Consider the following 24,657-nt stretch of genomic DNA (forward strand, 5'->3'; position numbering starts at 1 on the left):
CGCTTAGGACCAGTCGAATGCTTAGAATCCAAAGCAATCATAGCACGAACTCGCTCAGCGACAAGACATCGCGACTATCGCTTAAGTTATACGGTCCTTCGTCCGTGTTTGCGGAGACTAAACGAAACACGCATGGAAGCACGCGTAGTTACTGCTAATTGTTGCCTAGCCTTCGTCCAATTATAATTGATATTGCCCATATTGCCTCTACGTATCTAGCCGCGTTGAAGCCGCCTTAGAAACATTTAATTCCACATTTGTAAACGACCCGCGAGTGGTCAGGTTGACTGTGATACGCGATATTGTAGTTACTAATTGGCACTCCTAAGAGACAAATATTATCGACTCGGCGGTTGGTGATTATATCAGAAATCCTATGGAGTTATATTTAATGTATGGGCCGAATTGTTTATGTATGTGGTCAAATATTAAGCAAGTAGAGTACCTACAGTCAAGAGAGACGTAACGTTTTTTCTCAGGTAATAATAGTATGCTGCGGCATGCTACCGATCGATAGAACAGATCGGATGTGTTACATCCAAAGAAAGCTTTGACTTACATTTACTTATCGACTAGCTCAGACTGATGCGATTCGTTAGAAAAACATTTTGCATTGCTCAGACTAAAGTAAACGCTCGCACCCACTAGTGACCCATGTCATAAATTAATTTTCAACGGCCTAAGACATCGGCAGTGCAGTTGACATTGTGGACTTATGGCTAAAGTATCATCTTGGGTTCGTTCCCTTTATTTACAGGTGACTGTGATCGAGGAGGCAATCAAGTACATCGATCATTTACATGAGGCGCTACGCAATAAATTCACTGAACGAGGTCTTCCGCCATCATTACAGGGTACGTATAACATGACAGTTTTAAGCATACCGCCGTCATTGGCCCAAAATAATAATGATTCGCAAAGTCTTCGTTTAATGACCCCTCACATTTTGGCAGTTCTTTGAGACCCGCAGTTATACTTTTTACTGGGCAAGCACTCATTATCTGAAAACAATTTTATTTAAATTTCAATTGCAATTCAACGCCATTTATATCCTTTCTCCTGCAAAGTTACTTGCGGGGACGAAGCACAGTTCCCACGGTTCTAATGGGCTCCGCAAAGGAAGCCACATGGAAAGCTTGTCTCGCCTACAAAAGTTGTTCGAAACTTAAAATGTTTTTCCTATGAGAAAGCCTACCCCTTTTACAGGGGGTAAATGACTTCGCGACTGTTATATAAAATCCACCCAACTAGTCACCATGGGACGAAACAGATTTTCGTAGAGCGCAACAAAAATAAGCACCACGGATTTTGTCGTGTTCGAATATGGGCATCCCCCAGCTGACAAATAGCCAATACATGGATGGCTTGACATTAGTCCGATTCGATTTATTGCAATACACCCGTTGAATTCTATTTCCTGCACAAGCTAAGTCGAACCATAGATGAGTATCTCAATTTTCAGTTGATTTTTTGCCTCTTCTTTTTCGTGTACAATCTTTCGTGTTTTCAATCGTGGACACCCGTTTTACTCAATGGTCTAGCCAACTACCCTGCCAACTTCGGTGACTCATTACGATTTGGTCGAACTTTATTCGAAAGGGTGGCATGATTCAGCTTGCTTCAACAGCAGGTCTTATGAATTTGATTGCCATAATAATAACGTTTCCATGGTCAGAAGCTGCCACTAAGAGGGGGTGCAGGAGTCGCAGAGGTCTTGCATGACATTACTGCCAACATTGCCTGGCAGGAACATCAGGCGAGATCTGGCGCCTGTCGTTTTAGACTTCCCGCTAGCGAGCGACGCATCAAGTGTATCTGTACATATAATATACGCTTATAGTTTGTAGTAATGCCTGCTTCACGAAGTCGTGACCTCCAAAGCCGGATCCAGGAGAAACAAGTCAGTGTGCGCCGTGAAGAGCTTTGATGATCGGCTGACTGAAGCTTAGATATAACGAACAAAAACGAATCGCTGGTGAAGACTGGTGTATGGACTGCTGTAGTAGCAGGTGGCTTAGTTTTAGCTACCCCGTCTTTACGTTATCAGACTGACGTCCGTTAAATCATCTCGATTTACTTCAATGCCAATTTCGATTAGGTACCTGGTTAGGAGGTTCCCGCAGGAGGGAGATTTTACTTATTTTTTTTCGTAGAAAAATCAAAAAATTAAAAAGAAAAAGTTTAGCTTATCGAATTACTTTCTATTATTAGTATTAGATCTAAAGAATGAAAAATACTGTATAATACTGATTCGTTCGGCGTTCAAAAAGTAGTAGATACTACCATTGAATTATGTAACGGATTAAGCAAAATACAAAGCTTTGGTCAGTAAATTTAGTAATCATAACGGTCTTTGCCGACGAGGAGGGGCCCCTACATGTATTATCTCATGGTTAGTTCAGGCACATTTGTCTTGTTAGCTCGCTCAAGATTACTGTGGATCCTAATCATTTATATACATATCTGTATGGTCAAAATGCTCACGTCTAGTCTTCCCGCTTTCCTCTTGTTACAGGGCTGCCGATAGATCTCGAAACGACTGACATGCGAGCTGTTGTCAGGCTTCTCGCCAATAACAGCAATAGCGGCGGTGGCCAATCGAACCTGGCGAGCAATTCAGGAGTTTCGCGGCCAGTTCCAATGGGGCGTCCGCTAGCACTGCCACCGCCAGTCGACAGCATTCCGCATCCGTGCGAACGTCAACGTAACGTCCCTTCGTACCTCCTAAAGATGCGCTTGCCTCGCAAACAAGATCATCGGTAGAAGCTGTCTTCGTGAATCCAGTGCAATATACGTTCCCGCAAATCGAATAGTAAAACAGAGAGTATATGCCGACGGAACGACGGCGCCACAACGTAGAGGCCTGTCGTGGAGTCTCTTTCCCTATGCGCTGTTCCGCTAATTAAGCAGACACCATCGACCATGTCAATGGCAATGCTTTCACTTGTTTACTAAATTGTAATTTTTTTTTTTGTCAACCTTCACGTCTTGGCCCATTTATGAGCAAGTTGGCTAAAACCCGATATTCAGAGCTTGACTAGTGCAACTGGGTGGCGCTTTGCGAATTCTGGGAGATCTCTCGTGCAATTGAGTGCGAAGACCTTTTTCATTATTTTCAAGGATTGTATAGTTAAACTTCCTAAATATCGCCGAATATCCCTAATTCAGATTTGCTATGAGCATTATACGAAATAAACAAAAAACATGGCCAAGTAAAACACATGGCTAAATGATGCAGATCGATAACAAAAATAGAATCGTCTCATTAACCTCTAAACGAACGTAAATAAAAACCCGTCTTTTTTGTTGTGATGAGAATTGAAAAAAAAACAATCAAAAGGAAGATTAGAAAAATATGAAATAGAAAGGTAATAATAATACGTCTCTGTAAGGGCTAGAATAAATATGACGAGTGCGTAAGCATAGATGTCTTAATATGCCCATTTCATGTCACAACTAACAAGTGTATGATGGCATATAAAATAAAGATAATATTACAAAAATAGACGATGATGAAGAGTACGGAGGGAGTAATGAAGCACGATATTATACAGGCATATATATACAGAACTACTTATATATATAAGTAGGATGGTGGAAAGAACAAAATGTTAAATGAGGGGCATAGACGATTCGATGACAGTTGTACATAACGAGGCTAAAATCAAACATCGGAGGGGCAACTGTGCTTGTGCAGATTGGAAGTTTTGCAATTAAAAAAAATACAAGATAACATAGTGGATAGATATAGACTATGGAACCGAAACGCAATTCTAGGATCAAATGTCGTAAAAGCAATAGGTACAATTTATAATCATATAATGATAACAGGTAATTGATGTCAAGGTGTTAAATACGAAAGATACAGTACTATATGAATACTGGTAATTATAATACGAATCAAGAAGGCTGATTAATAAACGTGAGTTTCTACGTGATACAACACATTGGTTTCATTGCTGTAGAGTATCTACGGTTAAGGCAGAAAACCTGCCGTCGATTAAGGGGCAAAGAGTGCGTTCATTTCTAGATGATCTCCTAAGTCCCCTATCAACTATATATAAGAACAGAATATATAAATCATTGAAATGCTTCTTTATTTTTTAAGGTAGGTATGTTCCTTCTTCTTTCCCTCAAGTCCCAAAATAGTTTTTGATCTAGCCTACCTGATACAAGATATGAAATATTTGTCTATATCGGTAAATAAAGTTTCCGTTCGGCGTTAGCTAGATAACCGGGCGCATTTGTGCTCCAATGGGGCTTTCTCTGTCATTTAACGGTGCTTGCAGTGGTATCGAATAGAAAATTATTCTAGCGTAATATTTATTGAGACAATGGTCGGGCTTTACAGTAATAGTCAATCGATTACCTTCATACAGAATCGTTTGGGAGCACTCCCTCGCAAACCTGCGTTAAAAATTCAGTCATAGTTCAAATCTATATAGTTGGTCTTTCTATAAAGAAAAAAAAATAGATAACTCACTGTAACGTAACGGCAAACATAACTTTCCAGCTTCATCTCCCTTGTAACATTTTTATTTTTTTTTGCAATTAAATTTATCGAAAAATGAATATAAGTTCGAAGGCCGTTAGTCGCGGCAAAGCCCAGAAAAGATGATCGGTTTCACTTCTCTTGAGGTAACTACAAGCAGAGCAAAAAAATAACGTACATGGCTATCTTTACCCAGCACGCGTGTCTGAGACGCGACTTCAAAGCTGGGACGCTGGTTTTTAATTGCTAGGGATCCAGATAGACCAAGAAAGGGCAATGCTTTGGTATGGTAAAGAATGTATAAGCATTTTATGTCAAAATGCCAGTACACGGACCGCATGGCTCCAATGCAAAGCATTTTGTCTAGGTATGGCCGCAAAAACACTACAGACATGTACAGCGACTAAAGCGCGATCTGAGTTTGCTGACGTTCAGGTTAAAGTCTACAAAAAATCGACGCTTACTGTGGTGCTTTTATAGTCGTGTCTTAGTGCCACATATATACCAACACAAAATATTAGTTTCTTTATATATAAAGTTCTCGTTGTTCTTTAGCCATTTTCATTTATCGCAGCTTACGAACAAGCGAGATACCTTGGATACACCATCTTTGGAAGCGATTCTTTCAACGACTTTTTGCCGACCTCAGCCCCATCTGAGGTATTTGCCTATCTGGTTCCGTGGTACTGAGCGAAATAAGTGACTATCGGGTACGGCAATGTCCAAGGTGTACGCCGGGTACGGCAGAGGCTATAGAGAGTAGGGTCCACTGAAGATTTTTCAGCACTTGCTGGGTTATATAGGCGGTAGACTACGTAGCGTCGTTATGCGGCCATATGTGCAACAAGAGTGTCGTAGAAAATCCGTCTTTTACCGCCAGTAACAACCTTAGGCAAAGGTGACTTTTCATTCCTTTATGCAAGCAGCGAAAGGCATTCTATAAAGCGGTTAGCGGTGCAACTTTCATTGAGTTTATGAAATCTTTTTTAGCGCATACAAACGATTGACAGCGATCATTTGGATCATTCCTAACTTCACTGAGCTCTAGGCTTAATCGCGCCTGACCAACTCTTCGTCTTGAAGGCACTTTTCTAGTGCGAAAATAGTTAAGAAGATCATATCGGATATGCATTTTTGAGCTGCATATCCGAACGCACTGAATCATCACTCCAGGTAATAATAGTAATAGTTTAATGAAAGCCAAAGCAAGGGCGTAAGCGTAAGGGATAGTCAAAACAAGTATCCTAGGAAATTTCAGCTAGATGCTTTGCGGCCAGCGTTGCCGTAAAGTGTTGGTGAGCGACATGTGTGCTAATCGGAGGAATATATGGTGGTCCAGGTTCAAATCCGCACGTATCATTTCAGGCCAAAAATTTCAATTGGCTACAGTGAGCCGATTCATCCGTCATTTTTAACGGGCATTTGTTCCTCAACCCAACACCGCATTAACGAACGCTGCGAAAATTCGAGCACAGTTGTAATAAGTTTTAAAATTCAAAATAAGTAAGCACTACGGCATATTACGATGTTTTTAATTCTCCAAGAACCATGTGGGCACACTTTTTTAGCCTATATAGAAATCTAGATAACACGCGTGATGAAATCAAGATACAACCTATTGGGGATCAATATCAGACAACAATGGTAAAAAGAAAAACGAATAAAATCGTTGCTAGACAGCGACCAACAAATAGATGACATGGAGTTTTCCTTCAATGATTTAAGTATTCCCATTGAATCCATTCGCTGCAACGCTCCGAAGTTTTCGGCTATTACCGGCGTACCCGCACAAACTCACTTGGCTAATCCCTTGCCGATGTATAGTTTTTATTGGGTAATAAACACTTTTATATACACCGAAATGTGCCATTTTGACAATGTGTTTTCGGTTCTTGTGGAAACTATCGTTAGAGTAGCAATTGCATAAGACGTTTTATGCCATCGCTATTGCAATACTGTGACACTTTTACCGTTACTATTCCTAACAAAGATGTCAACGATTTTTTTTTAACTAGCTACCCAATTTACATCCTATTAATCAATTCTCCCTCATTAACTGTTTATTTGAATTGAAGGGACGACTACTGACGAAAGGAGACACTCCACGCTAACGAAGGAGCAAAGATTCACTGGATTTGTGCACGTTTTTCCGTTAACAACATGAACAACAACGGTCAGGACAAGGCTACCTGGAAATCAGAAGATCGTTAGTTTTTCTTTAATTTAAAAACCAACTTCTTCTTTAATACATGTAGATGTTACACAAATAAAAAACGCATTGCCTGACAGCTGTCAGGCCTGCTCCGATTCATGTCATTCCTGAATTTCAATAATACGCTTCGCAGTACTGTTACCTGATAATCATATCTTCTAACGTAGTGCTCCGAAGAATGGCCAGGGATCCTCTTCTAGAAGGACATCTCCATAAGATTCATTACTGGCTAACGTCACACTCATATAGTTGCATAGGATGTGTCGATTTCTCCTTTAAATCTTATAACTACCGCTAATAAAAGAAAAAAAAACTATTATACTTTTTTGGCCATTAAATTTATTTCGCTGTACAAGAGTAACAATCGGTTTTTATTACTTAGTATGCTCATACTTTCATTTCTATATAGCTAACTATTACTTGAGTACCACATACCGTCTTCAGGATGCTCATGTTTTTCTTAGTTTGTCAACTGCCTTTGCTTCATCTTTTTCCTCTTACCTCGCCATCGGCATTTAGCTTTTAGTTCCTTCAATTATATCTGCGTTTTGTCGTCTGCTGTTGTTGTTGTTCTTGTCGCTGCTGCTGCTGCTGTCTTTCGAATTTATCTCTTTACAATATCCCGCCTACAGTATCTGACGTTTACCTACTACAGGATCGTTCTGCCGTCTTAATTCGGATCATAGCACCGCTATCGTCGATGACCAGGAAATGTAGCTCAGCTGATCAGGTGGGCCAATTTCATATCAGGTCACTGTCAAAAATTCGAATTCGCTTGGAATTTCGAATTATTTGTGAGTGAATCATAATAGTTGACCGGAGACGGCACACAATTAAGACAACATACTACCTCATTAGTACTTTAGATTGTGAAGATAACAAACTTATCTTTCTTTTGCTGGCTGTTTCTCTCCTCGTGTTCGGTGTCGCTGTTTTCCTTGAATAGAAAATGAATAGAAACGAGACACGGTCGGATAGGACGAACTGACAACGGATGTTCCGGACATCTTGTTAAAAAAAAAACTAGTTTATTGGTTGAGTGTCTGTCTACCTTTAGACGACGTTACGTTTCATTGTTTGGCTGAGGCTTACGCAGCTTAACCTTCGCGATATTTCACGACTTCCAAAACTCATACGCGATCATAGTCTAAATAAATAGGCCGATACTGTATTTGAATTGGTATGGCCTACAATAGAATCAGAATTGTAGAAACCGACTTGTTACGATTGTTCTTGTCGTCGTGGTCGACGCCGGCTTTGCACGGCCGATTTAGCACAAGCGATATTGGTCCTATTTGTTGAAGTGATAGACGCTACATGTGAGTTTAATACACAGTAGGTGATAGCTTGATTTCGGCCAGTCCAAGAGTCGCATTTTGATCCAAGCTAGTTGATGTCCAGGGGCAATTCGAGCTCAGATTTTTTCTTCAAAGACGCGTTGCGTTGGCCGTTGGAGTTCCGTTTCGTTACGAACATGTTCGTTCTTGGGTGGGTTTATTTCGAAAAAAGATTTCGCTTTTCCTAGTTCGGGAATACAGTAATAGAGGTGGTACGCAATCAATCAACCAACCAGCGTTACCACTCGAACATTGATGCCAAGAAACGATCTAGATTACCTCTTTTTGACTAAAGACTACGTTCGTAGACTTCACACAAATGAGGCATGATATTATTTCTATGTAGGGACTGCGTTCCTTTGTCTACGGCCAAGACACGCGTTGTAACGGTGCTTCATATTTGTACAATTCAGTCTCTTTGAAAGACTTTTTTTTTGTTGCGAAAACTGCGAAAAAAGTGAACAATCCAACCTCTTTTTGTTTTTTCTTTTTCAAGACAGCACAATTATTACATAGCGTCAACGTAATTGTAAGCGTCGCTGCCCCTATTGAAATTCAGATCAAAAGCTCTTGCTGAAGCAGTCAGTGGCTTGTATTGCTTATGCCTCGAACGCAGTGTGGCTCTGTATTTTATAGGATATGATACACACGTCCCGTGAAACAATCGAACCATGGCAAACTAAATACCATATGAACCAAGGTCTGCCATTAAAACGCTGATTACTGCAGTAAGACGAAACCGTCAGAAAGCAAGCGTTTACGTATTTCGGTTTTCAGCTTCTACTTCACCAAAACCATGTCAGGGAGACTGAAGTTACGCCAAGCTTCAGAGCGCACTCACACTGGCTATTTTGGACGCTGCAGATACGATGAATGCATGTTCCGTACTGCCTCCATACCGGTACTGTGTATTGCTATGTTACTGTTTCTATAGCTTTTACAGGCCATTGTTTACCAATAAACAACGACTATATCCTTCTTTATTGACTCCCGTTTCGTCTGATCGGCGTCAGCTCGTCTCGTCTGAGCTAGCTGGCCCTCACCTAAGACCTTATTATCCCTGTATTATCAAATTAGCCGTTATTTTATTAACGACCGTGTAGAATTCCTATTATATACGCTAGACGGTTTGTTCTTTTCGTCCATATATTTGCATTTTCAGGACTTCGCGAAGGTTCAATGTCTTGAATTTTATTGACTTGTCCTATTAATTAAGGAATCAGACTGTAATAGTGGCAACACGAGCAGGACTGCTTACTTCACATTAGATTAAATCTACTTTAGAACGTAATTCATAATGGACTGGGTTCGTTAGGCTGATGTATTGTGGTCTCAATATAGATTTTCAACAAAAGTATAACTCGCAAATTAACGCAGTGTCCCTGTTCTGGTAACAGAACGTCCAGTCTATCTGTCAATTCAGATCAATAGTTTGTATTGGTTACGCTTTGAACACGGTGTAGCTCAAAAGCGCTATGTATTTTATAGGGTACGATACACACGTCTCGTGAAACAATCCAGCATCGGGGATTAGGCAATAATGTCTCTATTGTTTAAACCTTAAAAAACGCAAAAGTCTGTCGCGGTTTCAGGGAATACGTTCCGTACTTACAATTAAATGTACAAGGCTTATTATTATTATTATTAGAAGTTATTTTTCTGTTTCTTGGACTTGTTGCTATCGTCGTATCCGTTTTGCTATGGCTTTACTAGAGTGTGTGTATATCTTTATATTATATGGCCTGCCGTTGGGAATATTCTGACTTGAAAATCTCTATACGTGCATATATATCTGCCAGTCCATATATATATATCAGAGCTTCTCAGAAATTATTGGCTCGTTATAAATTTACATTCTCACAGACTTGGTTTAAGCTACTGTTGTTGTTGTTCTTACTATCGTATCGTTATTGTTTCCCTTTTCCTTTTTGTTATTGTTAGCACTATATATTATTGTCAGTATCGCCTTGGTCATCAAGCTCATCATGATCTCATCATAAAATATCGCACTATACTGTCCGACATGATCTTCCAGCTCGGCGTCATCATAATTGGTAGTATCGATATTATCATCATTTCTATGAATTGCTCTGCTTTTCGTTCTCATAGTGTCTATTTGTCATCTGTTTTATTTCGTTATTCTTTAACCCGCTACCTGGTTAGTTGTTTACCAGGATTGGTCGACGTTGAACGAATTCAGCCTGCCTCGTCTTTTTCGCCTTCGGCCTTCAGCTCAACTCACCTCTACACCTGCTTTTGCTCGATCCCTCCAATTACCAAAATCTCTCGTCTTTCCTCACCTACAATATCCATCTATATATCGTATCATCGCATCGATCAATCAGCTTCATAGTCAGTCAATCCACGCAATCATTCCAATAGGAAATGGACTTGGCCACGATTGCCGCAGGGCTCAGGGTATGGACGCTCCATCTTCGGGCGATTCGGTCGACGCGATAGTTGACCGAGACCAAAACAGAGCCGCGTTTACTGAGGCGCGGGGACGTTGTTTCCTCTAGTAACCGGCTCGCTGATGACCAGCTGGGCCATCACCGGTGACCGTCTGTAGCCTGCAGCCATGACTGTCTTTATGGATACTGCCGTAATGCTTATGGCTGATGAGTTGAACTCAGTCTTCATTTGGCTAGCAAAGATGCGCAGTTAGCAGCGTAGTAAAAAAAAAAAGCGATCATATTAATAATGCTCATAGAACTGTGTTATAACAAGTCTCCACTGCTACAATAACTCGGAGCAATGCCGGTAAACATATTAATAATGATAGTGGTTTTTTTCAGGACACAAAATTTTGTCCGTAATTAAAAAAGCGAACAAAGAAGCGATAATTTATTTGTACAGATTGTTTGAAATAATTTCAGCCGTCGCGCTCAATGGAGGGTCCGTTGCCACCGTGAGCCGCTCGGTGCTGTGGCAACCTAGCGAACCTAGGAGGGTGGGGGTTGGGGGGGGGGGGGGCACCCAGCTTTGGTTTCCCTGTTTTCTCTCGCTGTGTATAAATATAGGTTTGTGTACACATCTGGTCTTTCGTTTGCTTAGTTCCTGTTGATTTACGGTTATCAACCCGAAAAATGTATGTTGTCCGCCTCTATCAATCATGTATGTCAATTATCACTTGTAACTCGTTCTACTCTGTACACAACAGTTAGTTCGCTGTGTTGGCATCTGCTACCTGAGGGAAAACAGGGAAACATCAGCGTGGGTATTACGCCCAGCAGTGTATATGCTATCTTGTTGATGCCTATTTCTCTATTCAGCATCCATGCTTCAGCCTCCTTCTCCGAAGCAGTCTCGACTTTTTAGTTTATGCAACGTTTCATTTTCATTCTCTCTTATACTTTCGTTTCCGTCTTTCTTCGTCATTGTCGACTGTTCATTTGATCCACTTCGTCATCATCACCAGCGCCTTCACGATCACATCTGCAGTTTCAGTCATCATTAATGCTCTTCGACTCTTCCTTAGAGAGGCCTCCTCAAGGTGCATCTAGGCCGTGTGGGCCTAATGGCTAGGAGTTTGCTGACTCCGGTGACTTGTTACCAGCTCCGATCCAACCTAAGCGACCATTAGCAGACCATCCGACCCCACACATGCCACAGAACGTCTGCCCCTGTCCAGCATGTCTTCATCCGTAATAGCGCTTTGACTCACTTCGTTCTTTCTGTTTTTCGCTTTGTCCGCCCCCTCGATTTCTAAGCGTCTGCTTAGCTCTGGCTTTCAGACCCCGCCTGTTCTTAAGCGATCGTTTTACCCTCAACGTGAACAGTTATCTATACAGTTCCTCCACCTTTTAGCCTGTTCTAGCTTCGCCCTTATTCTGACTTCAATCTCTCTTCAACTCTGTTTTTCATTTTTTTCTTCCACTCGACCTCGTCAATCTGGTCAGTGAGCAGTCCACTATCGGTTTGCCAATTTTATAGATTCAGCCTCCTTTAGCTACTGCTACCAACCTAAACTGAGATTTCCGTCAACAGTCATTATATACCCGGCAAAGAGAATTTCCATAATATTCATTATAAAGTAATTATCATTACCCTCATTATCAAGATTATTATCATAGCTATCATCATCATCATCATCGCTATAATAAGAATATCAAGAATCTTAATACAATAATAATGATAATAAAGATATTTGTTATAATAATATTAATTATAACCATCATAATAAAAATTCGTTAGATTTTCATCTTTCTTAGAATTCTAATCGTCGACATTACTTTCATCATAAGAGCCGGGGCGTTTCTATTTAATTCTTGTTTCATCACCACTCGCTATGTCGTCTCATTATGAATATTTTCTTTTGATGCTGTTCTCAGTATATTGATCGTTTTGATTGTTTACCAGTTACCAATTATATAAATCTAAATTGAGTTCCTATTATCTTTTCATTATAGTCGTCGTATGTAATCCTCAGAATCATTTGTTTTTTCCTCTTATTGATAACTAGATGTGTTTTTTCTGTTATTGTTATTATCTGCCCTATTTTTTGTGGTGTCATCTTCGCTCGCCTCCACATCTTCATCGCATCATCAACATCATCATTGTTATAATTGTATAATTATATATAATAAAACGAAGATACAATTGGTTATAACACGCTACTCGGAAGCATTTGGTGGTGGTCCGTGGCCTGAATGCCCACCAGGATGGCCCGAATGACCATGATGTCCACCAAGTCCACCGGGCCCCGACAATGATCCTCCCATAGGAGAGACACTGCTCATGTTACCGAGGCTGCCGAGTCCTCCTGCCAAGCCCATGGTCCTGCTGCTGCCACCACCGAGGCCGCCAACACCTCCAATTGATCCGCCAACAGGCCCAATCGCCCCGGACATACCTCCACCAGCTCCGCTTCCCAGGCCGGTAGGCGACGACACAGCCACGTTTGTCATCGTCGAGGACAGGCCCGTTAGGCCTGGCAGAGCGTTTGAGACGCTCGAAGGACCTGGTGGTCCTGGAGCCGTCGATTGCTGGAGTGACTGCTCGTTTAGGGCCGCTGATTTCTCCTGCGCGGCATCCATCCGAGCAACGTAGTCGGCAAACATGTCACGAAATTTCGACCACGACCTTTCCGGAATCGTGATCGCTGAACGAAAATTATTCTTCACCTGGATCAAGTCAGCCAGAAAATGTACAGTGCAGTAGCTTTATTAGTAGCTAGTACACAAGAAAAACTATGTTGGAATCGAACACCTATAGTATGTTTAAATTCCGTCAGACAAAACTATGAACATGACAATTCGCCGGACAGGCCTTTTCCATAAACAGGACGAAAATGGCCTCACAGCTAAGGTGTCCGTTGTCTTGATAGGATCAACCGTAATGGAAGAATTTTTGGTTAAAGGTGCCAACATCCATCCGCCTAAGCTAATATTGATAAAATCTTCGATCTTGTTTTATGTGACAAATGAATTCATTCGAAGTTCTTGTGCTACTAATGCAACTACTAATGAGCTTGAATTGTATGTTTAGGTACAGTTTGGCAAATCTCAATTGTAGAGTTTTCGTTGTAATAAAACGAAGCCCTTTTACAGGGGAAACCTTAACTTTGGCTATGTTTGATGTTTTTCTGGAGAACGTCCAGATGCTTCTAGGAGCCTGATAAAAGTTAGAAGAAAGGATTCGCTAGGATCGAGATAAGTTCACACTTTCTCCCATACACTTATTCTTCAACACTTCAGTGAGAGTTATCTTATATAGAATATGTTAAGATTAAAACATTATGAGTCAGGCTAGATAACACCGTTATCTTCAGCTTTCGTAAAAAGTGCAAAGTGTCGTTTTACTGCGGTGAATTTCGCATCATTATGGAGTGTCATGACGGATAACTAGGATTAAAGATCGATAACTGCTACATCCAATAAAGTAGTACCTATCAGCTAATCTATAATAACTTTTTTTATCACAGCACTTCAAATAGATGAACTAAACAATTGATTCTTACCTCAGACACTCGCATATAGATGCCTCGACTGTTTTGGCCAATGTCGAAATAAAAAGTCTTATCTTCCACGCGCAAATGTCTGCCCTCAGGCAGATCACCCTTGAATCCACCGTCATCGGTGCCATATTCCTCGAGAAGGTCCGTTAGAGCATCCCTAAATTCAATCATTCCTTGCGCCGGAATGGCGATCTGTGTTCGTGGGCCGGCTCGCGCTGATACTGTGGCTACTCAAACAAAGAAAAAAAACAAATGAACTTTTGTGCATTTAATGAACGGGGCAAACAATATATCTTCACTAAGAAATACGATTTTATCAAAAATAAAAAAATAGAACACATAAGGCAAACACTAAAGATATTCTCAAACGTTTTTTTGCTTTATGAAGGCGGTATCACTCTGCGTTACACAAATACCCTACGAATGGTCATCATCCGTTGTCAAACTCCATATGAACTATGATGGTTACATGTAAAGCTGACATAACGTGTGTTTCATCAATGATACTTTGCTACAATCGGACTTCAGGGAATCCAGCATTCGTCTTGTACTAGTACGGGTAATGTCTTGTACTACATACAGCTGGCACGTTCCATTTAACTTAAAATTGTGCTGTTTGAGTGATTCAAGTGTCTTCTGGTAATTTCGTATGAGGCAGTGGAATTATCAAAACAGAAGGAGGAGCACGCGCCACAGGCACAAAAAAAACGTGTACGTGACGCGAATCTATTGAAATATTCGGGAGGACCCTGTGATTATTTACGAGATCTAAAAAGATTAAATTCTTGTCGTACCGTGTCCTCTACAACATGCTACATACATGAAAATTACGCTTCACTACCGACTCAAGGGGCTGAGTTTAGGGGGCAAAAGACCTGAACGTTCAAATGAAACAAAATCAAACATTCATCAAGATTTATGACGAAATATATTTTGATGAAGGCACTAGGATTATACATTTCACACAGGGAATATTAGAGCAGCAGGAATATACTAAGATTAAAGCGCTATCTCAGGTACGAAAACGACCCCCTGATGGTGACCACGTCTTCACGCACGATGGGGCGCCTTATCACAAAGCTTGTCCTACTTCTAGGTTACTCGCTATCTAAATGGCTTTTTAGGAAGTATAGGCCGTGACAAACCGTCATTGGTGTCATTTGAAAGCTGATAATTGGCGGTAGCAAATGTACTAAAATGATTAGAACGCCTTCATTTAGGCTCAAGATAAAGCGCCTTAAAAAATGGTGAAATTTCTATAAATATTCGCTATATTTTATAATTTTACTGCAACAAAGGCAAATACTATTTAAATTTGTCAAAGAAAATATTTGCGGCTTATGATCAAGATGCGCTACCGGACGAAACGGCCTAAACATTCCGGCAGGACGTAACGGATGCTCCCCGTATGTAATCGTTGCCAAGTTGCAAAAAAAACTGAGTAGGACCGACACGTGAGTAGCCATGATATCGTCAAGGAATGAAGCCAAATAGAACAAAGTTGGCTACAAAAAAGCTCGATGTTTGTGGTGTCATACGAACTGATACGCAAAAATTAATCGGGTATGTGTATAGTTCCATGTACAGAACCACACAAACGCAATGAAATCGAGTGCTCTCTAAACCGGTTGATCACCGAGGCTAAATTGATGGAAAAACTTTGGCTACAATCAGACCGGACTAACGCCACAATAAGTGATACGATATATTAGGTGAGATTCGAATGAAATCATGCACTATGGGTTAGTGCCGTCAAAGCAGAACGGTTGACTTAGGCCTCTGCTATGAACAATTGATAGGATCACAAAAATCCATTGAAGGAAATCGACCAGAACCAGTAAACAGAAAAGGCGTCGTCATCCGCTATGGCAATGTCAGATGACAAAAATTTAAGTGAAAAAAGTAAAAACTTCAGCCGCAGAGTCCGGATCCTACACCATTAAGCTTATCGTCTGTTTCAGTGTTTGCAGGACTCGCTTAATGGTAGTTGTTTAGTTTCAATCCAGGGACGCAAAAGTTAACACCTTCTTGTATCGGAAGCAACAGAGGTTCTATAGTAATGGAGTTGTGGTATCACCAAAACATGACGAAAGGCCATCGATTAAAAGTTTGAGAATATCATTTTCAAACATTAGAGGTATTAGGTTTAGCTTTTGCCTAAAACAGTCAATATTTTTGTTCATAACCCAATATATAACATGTTATCTATAGCGTTTCTATTATTTTTAATAACGAGAACAACAAACGCATTAAAAATGATAAAAGTCGTTATTTAACGTTCTTAATGCATTCATTCATTAGCTGTATTACAAGAAAATGCTTGCTATTTACAGCAGGAGCTGTTGTCAAGCTGTTGATTTTTGTCTTCTCTGTTCATTATGTTAATGATTGAATATGGCTCCTGTTAGTAGTTACACGTACACGTACTTGAGTCATAATGTAATTTAAGGCCAAAATCGGCTAAAATAAAAAAAAATATAAACAAATTTAACTTGTTTTTGATTCAGATGGCTATATTGATTCAAATATCATGTTGAATGTGAGAAATCAGTGATTTATGGATATCTGATAATCTTTCAGCATTTTTAGTTTCGAGCTATCATTTATGTCCCAGTTTCCGGTCAGTACGGCAAACGAGCATTTTGAGATAGCCCCTATGATATATATATGGTGAACAAAAAAAGTTAAACTGTCGAAGGAGACAAAATACTAGTTTTACTGAAGTGAAATCCCATTAATGGATTGCACCTAGGACGGTCGCAAGTTTTCCCAGGTTTGCATTCCTCGTAACGACATACTATTATGTCCTTTATAGCCGATAGAGCAGAAACAATTTAGATAGATTTAATGGAACCAAAATAGACACGGAAAACTTGCAAAATTTAAGCACCGGTCATCAAGAACCGCTAGTGATTATTTAATAGCCACCTATTCTCTAGTAGCGTGCTTAAATACTCAAAAGCAAATACGCTGATAAGCCCGACTGTACACTGAGCGTGTACCCGCCGCCGTCTAGACTGGTTACGACAAGCGTCTGTCGGCGGTGACTTACACGACGCCTGGCCTCAAAAAAAATGGGAAGACCAGGTGATTCTTTGCTTTCGTCAATCCGTCCTTCGCCCACGGCGCCAGACGAAGGTGCGATAGGTGCACGTTATATACGCAGAATGGATAGACACCGCATATATTGCCGCTGGCTAAGTAAGCACAACAAATCACTGCTGTAAATTCTATTTTTTTTTACCGTGTATTACTACTACTACTACTACTGTGAGTTAGGGCCCTATTCTGAGATGACACGCAGCTAGATCATGCGCTTCTAACAATAAATCTCCTAATAGACTATAATTTTTATTTTTATTTTTTTCACTAATTCGTCTGCTCAAGTGGCAGAGTGCTCTTTTCTATGAAACTGAAACGTCAAAAGCCCACGTGGTACCCTCTCCTGTATCGATCAGTTTTATCAGTCAACATCATCAGCTTGATAGCCCCTGCATCGATAATCACCTGCAACAGCAGGCGGCTGAAATAGATGAAAAATTGAAAAAGAACGTAAAAGCCTAAGCCAAAATATATAAAAACAGTTGGTGTTTATTACTGAGGGTCAGCCGATAAGGCGTTATAAAGCGAGATATTGCTGTGTGTTTGGATTTATATAGTACTGGAAATAAAAGATCATGAACTAGAGCTGAGAAAGACGAAGGCTCGGATATTATATGGTAGCGGTCTGAATTTCGTACTCGAAAGTTTTTGTGCAGGCATCTTTTCAGCGCACTTTTTAACATAACTGCGTAAATTTATCAACCACGCTTAAGACTTGCGTCAGTAATCTGACGAAGAATCAAAGGGATAGTGGCGGGTGACATAGCTGAAAACATACAAAAAGATTAAAAAAAAAATCGGTACTGGTGTAAAGCTAGTAAAGGCTGTTCCAGTGTACCTTTAAAAGCATAGAATATTTTTTTGAAATTGAATGCGCGCTTGTACCAACTAGACTCATCAAATCGTAAAGCCAGTGCGCCAAATTTTGAACCCGCTATTTATAACTCAAAATTTACTTTGTTCAGCAGCGCAGAATCATAAGCATTTTGGTCAAGAAGCGAATTAGTCAATACTTTGACTGGCACACAGGAAAAACCTTAGAATCGTGTCTTTTTCGTTCAACATCAAAAAAAAAAAACTACATAACAGAATGACTTATGGTAGAGTACACTTAATCTTGAAGGTGCGGTGGTTGATTACTATTCGTACCTTTTATTGTGTGCTCTTTTCATTATAGATATGAAGAGCAAAACCTATAGACATGTAGGCAGGATAAGCAATAGCTTTCCTTATCTGATGTACAACTATTAACAATATGACAATATAACAGTATGGAGGGACATCGTTTACTAAAACATGGCCTTTTGTGTCCTTCGATGGTTTGTACTATTAACATATTTCGCTAGAAAGGATTGTCGGATATTTGAAATCATAAAACCCGTTACAAACCTGTCGAACATGTAAAAGTCAGTGCAGTCACTTCTAGAGAATATACTCTTATTGTGCCAAAGTGTTCCACCAATAATAACAGTTTATCGTAGGCACACATCCTATAACAGCTTTGCCGTAAAATTGTTTTTAGGAGTCACCTAGGATAAGTATCCAAACTCTGAAAGCTTATTCCATCAAGATTATTATACTGAACAGTATCAGTGAACCAACCATCATTTCTTCATGCACGATCTGCATGTCTACATAAGCAGCAGCCCAACGAAAAATGTACTAAAGAACGCAGGCTCTGACGAAAAGGCAAATGAGCCGGAATATACCGAGACATGTGCGAATCTAACGAAAATACCAGATTTCTGTTACCAGCCTAAAAGCCACCCGTCTCTCAAAGCAATTCGGTTTGTTGAGTTTCAATTACATTTGCCTTTGGCGCCTGCCGACGTCATCCTTGAATCCATCCAGTGGCTAGTAATTGTTCGCTTACTATTGACGACGGCTTTGCAACTGCATAGACTCAAAGCAACAGACAAAGCTGGTACCAATGTTGCGAAGACCGATATAGTACGAAGGCTACTCCATGGTGTAACCCAAGTGTATACCATAAATTGGCTAGGATAATTAAGCGATTCGGTGACTGGTCCCCTCGTTGAGCCTTAGTGCTAGACTGAACGCAGAGAGGTTTTTGACCAGCCCAAAAAAGCGCACCTGCTGGCCACACTTTATTAGGGTGTCCACGAAACACAGCGTAACACTCGCTGACCTGTGCTAATCAGGCCGACATGCCTATAAGCAATTTTCGAGCCGGATTCTTAAAATGCTCTAGCTCTTGTGAATTCTATTCGTGAAACAGATAGAAACAGCTAGAATCACTTCTCGAAATCTACCGACATGCCCGCCTTATTGACACGTATCTTTACGACGTATTGCTTCTGGTCTCTGGGCATATAAGATTCACGCTTTTGTCTGATTTTTGCCTTGATTATACCTCACACGTCTAGCGTTTGTATAAATTAGAGTAACACGGTTCTCGGGAGAACAATATCCTTTGACTACTCGTCGCCTGTTAAGGTTATAGCCCACAACAACTGCCAGGTAGTAAAAAATCGCAGCGAAAACAAGCGGTTTAGATTTTGCTTCTTCGAGTAACGACAAAAACATAGCATGTGGTGCCGTTAAGACTGCTAACAAAACGGATTTAAAAATGTTTGAGTTCAGTACGACAACGGTAAAAGACCTTCGAAGCTCGGCGATGAAATGGTCACGTGGCACTCTAGCGGATTATGTTCCAAACTACGTACGGACCAAAATCTGGAGTTATAGGTTCAGCAGGTGTTACGGAACCTTTTCCTCAGACGGATGTATATTGAAAAAAATGTACATATTTTACATCTGTTTAAAAAATAAGACGCAAGAATATCAAGTAGGACAATGTAAGGGACACCAGATGCGGCTGATGAATTAATACGCTTTCCGTTCCTCAGTGTTAACAAAACGTGAATTACTATAGTCAGCAATAGATAGATATCTTTTACTAGTTCTTGTATGCAATGTTTTTTGGTATTTTAAAAATCAACAACCTAAACAGATTAAATTGACAGTTGATTCAGGAATAGGTGGTTCAGGACGCGAGTAAGACTGACACGTGATCTAATGTATTATCTTACTGATCTAGGAATATAGCATATCGAAATGAGCAAGATCAATGAGCAAGTCAGCAGGACTGCGCATCGTTACGCCCTGTTTGTTTAACAGGCCGGCCTGAAAATAATTCGTAGCAATAAAATAACATTTAAGTGAAATCTGTTCATTTTATATCTTAACCGTTGCACCGAACACATTCCTTCGTTATTTGGTTTCATTATACATTGTGAGATTGTTGTTTCTATTAAGAAGCAAAAGATCGCTTAGATAGAGCTTGGTCTTTCGCCTGAAGCTAGACCGCTTATGTCCAAACACCGCCAAGAAATATATGCACTTGGCGGTCTTCGACATGTGCTTCACACACTCATATTATAAGTACGTGAGGAAAAACAAAAACTTTTCTCTTTTAACAGAAATGTCATGCCGCTTCTAACGTGGTTAAGAGATTGGTATCAACATGTCCACACGAATCACACTACGTTTATCTGCGAGAGAACTTCTATGCAAGGTACCTATTATAAGCCTTCGTCCTACCTTAAAAGCCCGTAACACTCACCGATGGTCTGTGAGACGCGTAGAAACCTTCCTCTCGAGTTTTCCTTGAGGTCAAGATAGTATCGCCTATTCTCTTTAACCATCACTTCACTTCTGAGTTTTCCATCCTCGGGTAAATTTTCTGGGTTTGGTGGGCCCAACGAAGCGTACAGTTCGCTGAATGAGCTTAAATGGTCCCGAAATTCGGCTGCCGTTGACATCGCCAGCAGAAGACGTGACTTGCGACCCGCAACGCCTACCTCGGCCACCTAAAATGTCACGGTTAAGTGGCGCCAGCGGCAACAGCAACGCAGGTAAGATAATATTGGTATGCATATGTTATTGATCCCGGAAAAATACAATATATGTATTGCATATATACCTGTCAAGTGGTATTCTTGAACTGTCAAAAAGACTTTCGACTTTGTTTCACTGAATTATGGTTATAAACTATAAATAAAGAAAATGAGAAGCGTGAAAAATACGAACGGATAATTAGTCGGCGTTCGACGATGAATCTCTAAATTCAAACAACAGACCCGTTCAGTTACGTGGCACTAGACCATGATTGGTATCATTTGGTTTTTATCAAAAAAGGACGCTTAGAAAAATTGACATAATCCTGATTGTAAGAGAATCCGCAAGTACCTAAAAAGCAGCTACTTGTCCTGGAATCTCAAGGACGGCTATGTTTGATCCATTGCCGTTGTCAGTATATCTAGGTTAAAAAGAAAGCGTTATAAAGCAGCGATTAATAACAACAACAGAAAATGTTTTATTTGTATAAACAGGATGGCGCTGTGGATTATACTAATTCTTTGTTGGGGTTCTTTGTTGTTGCTTCATTATAGAATCATCCTGACTATAACCGCCCTGTCTTCGGCGATTTCGGAAATCAATAATTAACGGACAAACACGGCATTATATACTATTTCAAATCATAGTATTACTTACTTTTCGTATTCTAGGTCTCCACAGAAATTCACCCTTACCGTCAAAAGGCCTATAGGGATTCGACTTTTTTTTAGTGCTTGTTTTTTGTTTTGTAAACAATTGTGGACAAGCACTCATTTGACACTTACCTTGATGAATCTTCCACGACGGTTCTGTTTGACGTCGAGGTAGAACCTTTTACTTTGTATCTGGAGCATCTTTGTCGCAAGCTCCTTTTCCGCTCCACCTCCGCCTCCCTCCGCGGCACCATCTAACCAGAAGCGTAATAATTGACGATCACAGTCGTCATAGAGAGAACAGAGCAACGACAGGAACAAACAAGGTTAACTTAGTGACAAACACTGCTTGCTATTGTTTAGCATTGTCTCTATTACACTTAGGGGTACGCGTTTAGGTAGACTCCTTAGGAAAAAAAAAACAAATAGAAACGTTTTGCGCTGATGACCAGGCCAAATGAAGTGATGTTTAACTAAGGGAATAGAATCGCATGTCGAACTTAGAAAATATATTTGCTGAATATTAGTAACTGTTGTCATTACCCCCCAAATGCAGGTCGAACGGAAAACATGCGCAATGTGCTATCAGTTTCTTCACCTGAAGCTGAGTTATTGATTTGCTATGCATACTACAGCCCGCGGAACTAAAGCATTACCACCTGGCACGGTGTAGGTCGTGATGCCTCACTAGACTGCTTATGGATGTAGTAGACTGACTATGATTCTTCAATCGACTACATAATTAATCGTAAGTCGACGCGGTGGCTTGGCACTCAGTAAAACTTCTGGCCGAAAAAGCTAGAGGTTATGTCTGGTTTGTGTCCTGCCATCGACATAGTTGGTGCTACAATTATCATCAAATAAAAGAAGTTGATTATGAACACGGGAGTCAGTCACAGGATCTTGGAAACTGTTGTTTTGGTCGTTATAAAAATTTGCGTTTGACAATTTCGTTTTGAGAATCGTTTTTTTTTTGTGTACTTCCAAAGTCGTATGAGATTCACGTATACAGAGAGTCACTACCAACAACGAGTTGTGGCTGATCGGTCTGTATAACTATCTACTATTCAAAAATTACCGGGTCCATTTTCCGCACTAATAAAACATCGAATCAGCTGATTAACAAAAAACATACCCCACACATCGAGGATTGTAGCAGCATTGTGCCAGTCACTGTCTTTTCGTGCATTAGCTGTCCTCGTTATGACCACAGATTCGTAAACGGGTTTGATCTTGTGCCAGATAGCGGGTCTTCACGCTTTAATGGCTACCAGAGATCACACGGTGCTTTGCTCGACCTTCTGACGCACAACACTGTTTAAATTAAAGAAAACACTTTTGTTGGCGAGAATAAAAGTAATTGATTTTCTTCTGCTCACATTATACTGCACTGGTACAGGAGGTTTACTGAAATCATTTACGGAATTCAGTTACCTAGATATAAACAATCCATCATCGAAAATTTTCATTATATCCTATATTTGAAAATTCGCCCCATAAGACTTGGTATACCACACCTATAGACCGATGCTTCACCGGATCTGACAACGCATTGTAGGTCATTTGAAGTCATGCTGCAATTATTCGTATTTTAATCTTAAATTCACAATCTCTTGTGTATACTTCTGTCTCAAGCACATTCCCTTTAGGGTTGGTAAAAGTATTTTTACGATTGAGTTCAGTGAAGCTTGTTTGACAATGCCGTTCGCGAAAACGTTACTGGAATTACTCCACCACTCTTAGGTCACTGAAGAATTAACATAGAGACAGTTTGTAAAGCGATATCTAACGTTACATTTTCGTACACGAACCCTATGATACGGCTCATAGCGAACTGATTTACGGATACCCCCTGTTTTTTCATCCTACCGGTTCCGCGGATCAAGTTATGGCTCAAGCACCATGGTCAACGTAAATCTCAAACATCTTTACGACACGACGGATTTCGACGTTATCCCACCACTCAGTATCGACTTCGTGCGTACCCACCCAGAGCTGTCTGACATTACACTGATACGAATCCAGATACTGTACTATGCATCACTTAAGACTGCACGTTTCCGAAATCGTATAGAAAATCATCAGGCAACAAGTCCAAGAAAAGAACGTTTCCTTGACACAACATGATAACGTGCATGAAAAGCGCCTTGTGACCTGGTCGGCAGAATTCCGATGCCGACCTAGCCATTAGTTGCTTGGCCAGCCAGTAGGATGGAAACTATTTCTACTGATGGCACTAGACTCTTCCACCATCAATGATTCGAAATAAGGCAGCGGTACAAACACATAGTAGTGCGTTAATGAACGTTGGTATTTCGAAATTAATGATACTTATGAAATGCGACCAAAGTTAATAATCCGTAGACAAACTGTTGCGATATAAAATGTTTGCTTTTTCACTTGCCATGTAGTAACCATTCGGTTGTTAGTAAAACCGTTGGCGTTCTGGTAAAACTGGAAACTCTGCAGTCTCGCTATGTTCTACCACAGAACCAGACGTAGCCTCCTTTTTCATAACGGTATTTTTTGCACCATTACGTATTGCCTTTATCTGTACACTCTCTTTAGGTGACCTTATCCCGTAAAGGACCAAGAATACACGTGATGTAGTTAAATGATTCCCATTTGTTGCATGATTTATCCATCTTCTATCTAATGGATTTGCAAAGTGATACCTGCAACCATAATAAATTCGGAAATTGTACAAAAGACAAGCGCTAACATTTAAAAAAAATTTTACAACCCCTGCATAAGTAGCTTTCGCCGGAAGATACACAGGTAGCACCAGTTCATAGCTTTCGCCATTCTTTCCAGAAGTAATTCCGTTTAGAAACGTATGCATACATCATATATATTATTATACATTTGGGGGTTTGATTTTACTAGTTTTGTTACTTTGAAGTAATGAAGCAGACATTCCTTACTGACACGCAACAACTACTATTAAACTTCTTATCATGGCAAACCGAAATCAATAGGCACATTTGCTGAACATCTTTTGCAAAACCGCTACTTACATTTTATTGTCATCGATCTCTTTCAGG

The 24,657-nt window shown here is 40.3% G+C and overlaps 2 protein-coding genes and 1 long non-coding RNA gene across 14 annotated transcripts in view; 2 read left to right on the top strand and 1 right to left on the bottom strand.

Annotated features, from left to right (window-relative positions):
- LOC111248941 (uncharacterized) overlaps positions 1–3,943 on the top strand; it is a 47,320-nt gene extending 43,377 nt beyond the window's left edge. For all 4 annotated transcript variants that reach the window (XM_022802080.2, XM_022802082.2, XM_022802081.2 and 1 more), the window contains exons 3-4: positions 758–854; positions 2,516–3,943. In XM_022802080.2, coding sequence (XP_022657815.1) covers positions 758–854; positions 2,516–2,763 — 345 coding nt within the window. In that variant the 3' untranslated portion in view covers positions 2,764–3,943. The remainder of the gene's footprint in view (positions 1–757; positions 855–2,515) is intronic.
- Positions 3,944–4,076: 133 nt separating this feature from the next.
- Positions 4,077–24,657, bottom strand: part of Pur-alpha (Purine-rich binding protein-alpha) — a 44,044-nt gene continuing 23,463 nt past the window's right edge. For 3 of the 9 annotated variants that reach the window (XM_022802193.2, XM_086987523.1, XM_022802197.2), the window contains exons 2-5: positions 21,746–21,867; positions 20,686–20,932; positions 14,001–14,224; positions 7,021–13,164 (exon numbers count right to left, since the gene is read on the bottom strand). In XM_022802193.2, the coding sequence (XP_022657928.1) occupies positions 12,655–13,164; positions 14,001–14,224; positions 20,686–20,932; positions 21,746–21,867 (1,103 nt within the window). In that variant the 3' untranslated portion in view covers positions 7,021–12,654. The other 6 variants (XM_022802195.2, XM_022802194.2, XR_015326704.1 and 3 more) reach the window with 5 other exon arrangements.
- On the top strand, positions 7,294–13,602 carry LOC147756268 (uncharacterized). The gene is made up of 2 exons (XR_015326707.1): positions 7,294–7,434; positions 12,635–13,602. It is a non-coding gene; the product is annotated as an uncharacterized LOC147756268 (long non-coding RNA).

The sequence above is a fragment of the Varroa destructor genome, unplaced genomic scaffold, assembly GCF_002443255.2.
Source record: "Varroa destructor unplaced genomic scaffold, Vdes_3.0 BEIS01000004.1, whole genome shotgun sequence".
Lineage (NCBI taxonomy): Eukaryota > Metazoa > Arthropoda > Arachnida > Mesostigmata > Varroidae > Varroa > Varroa destructor.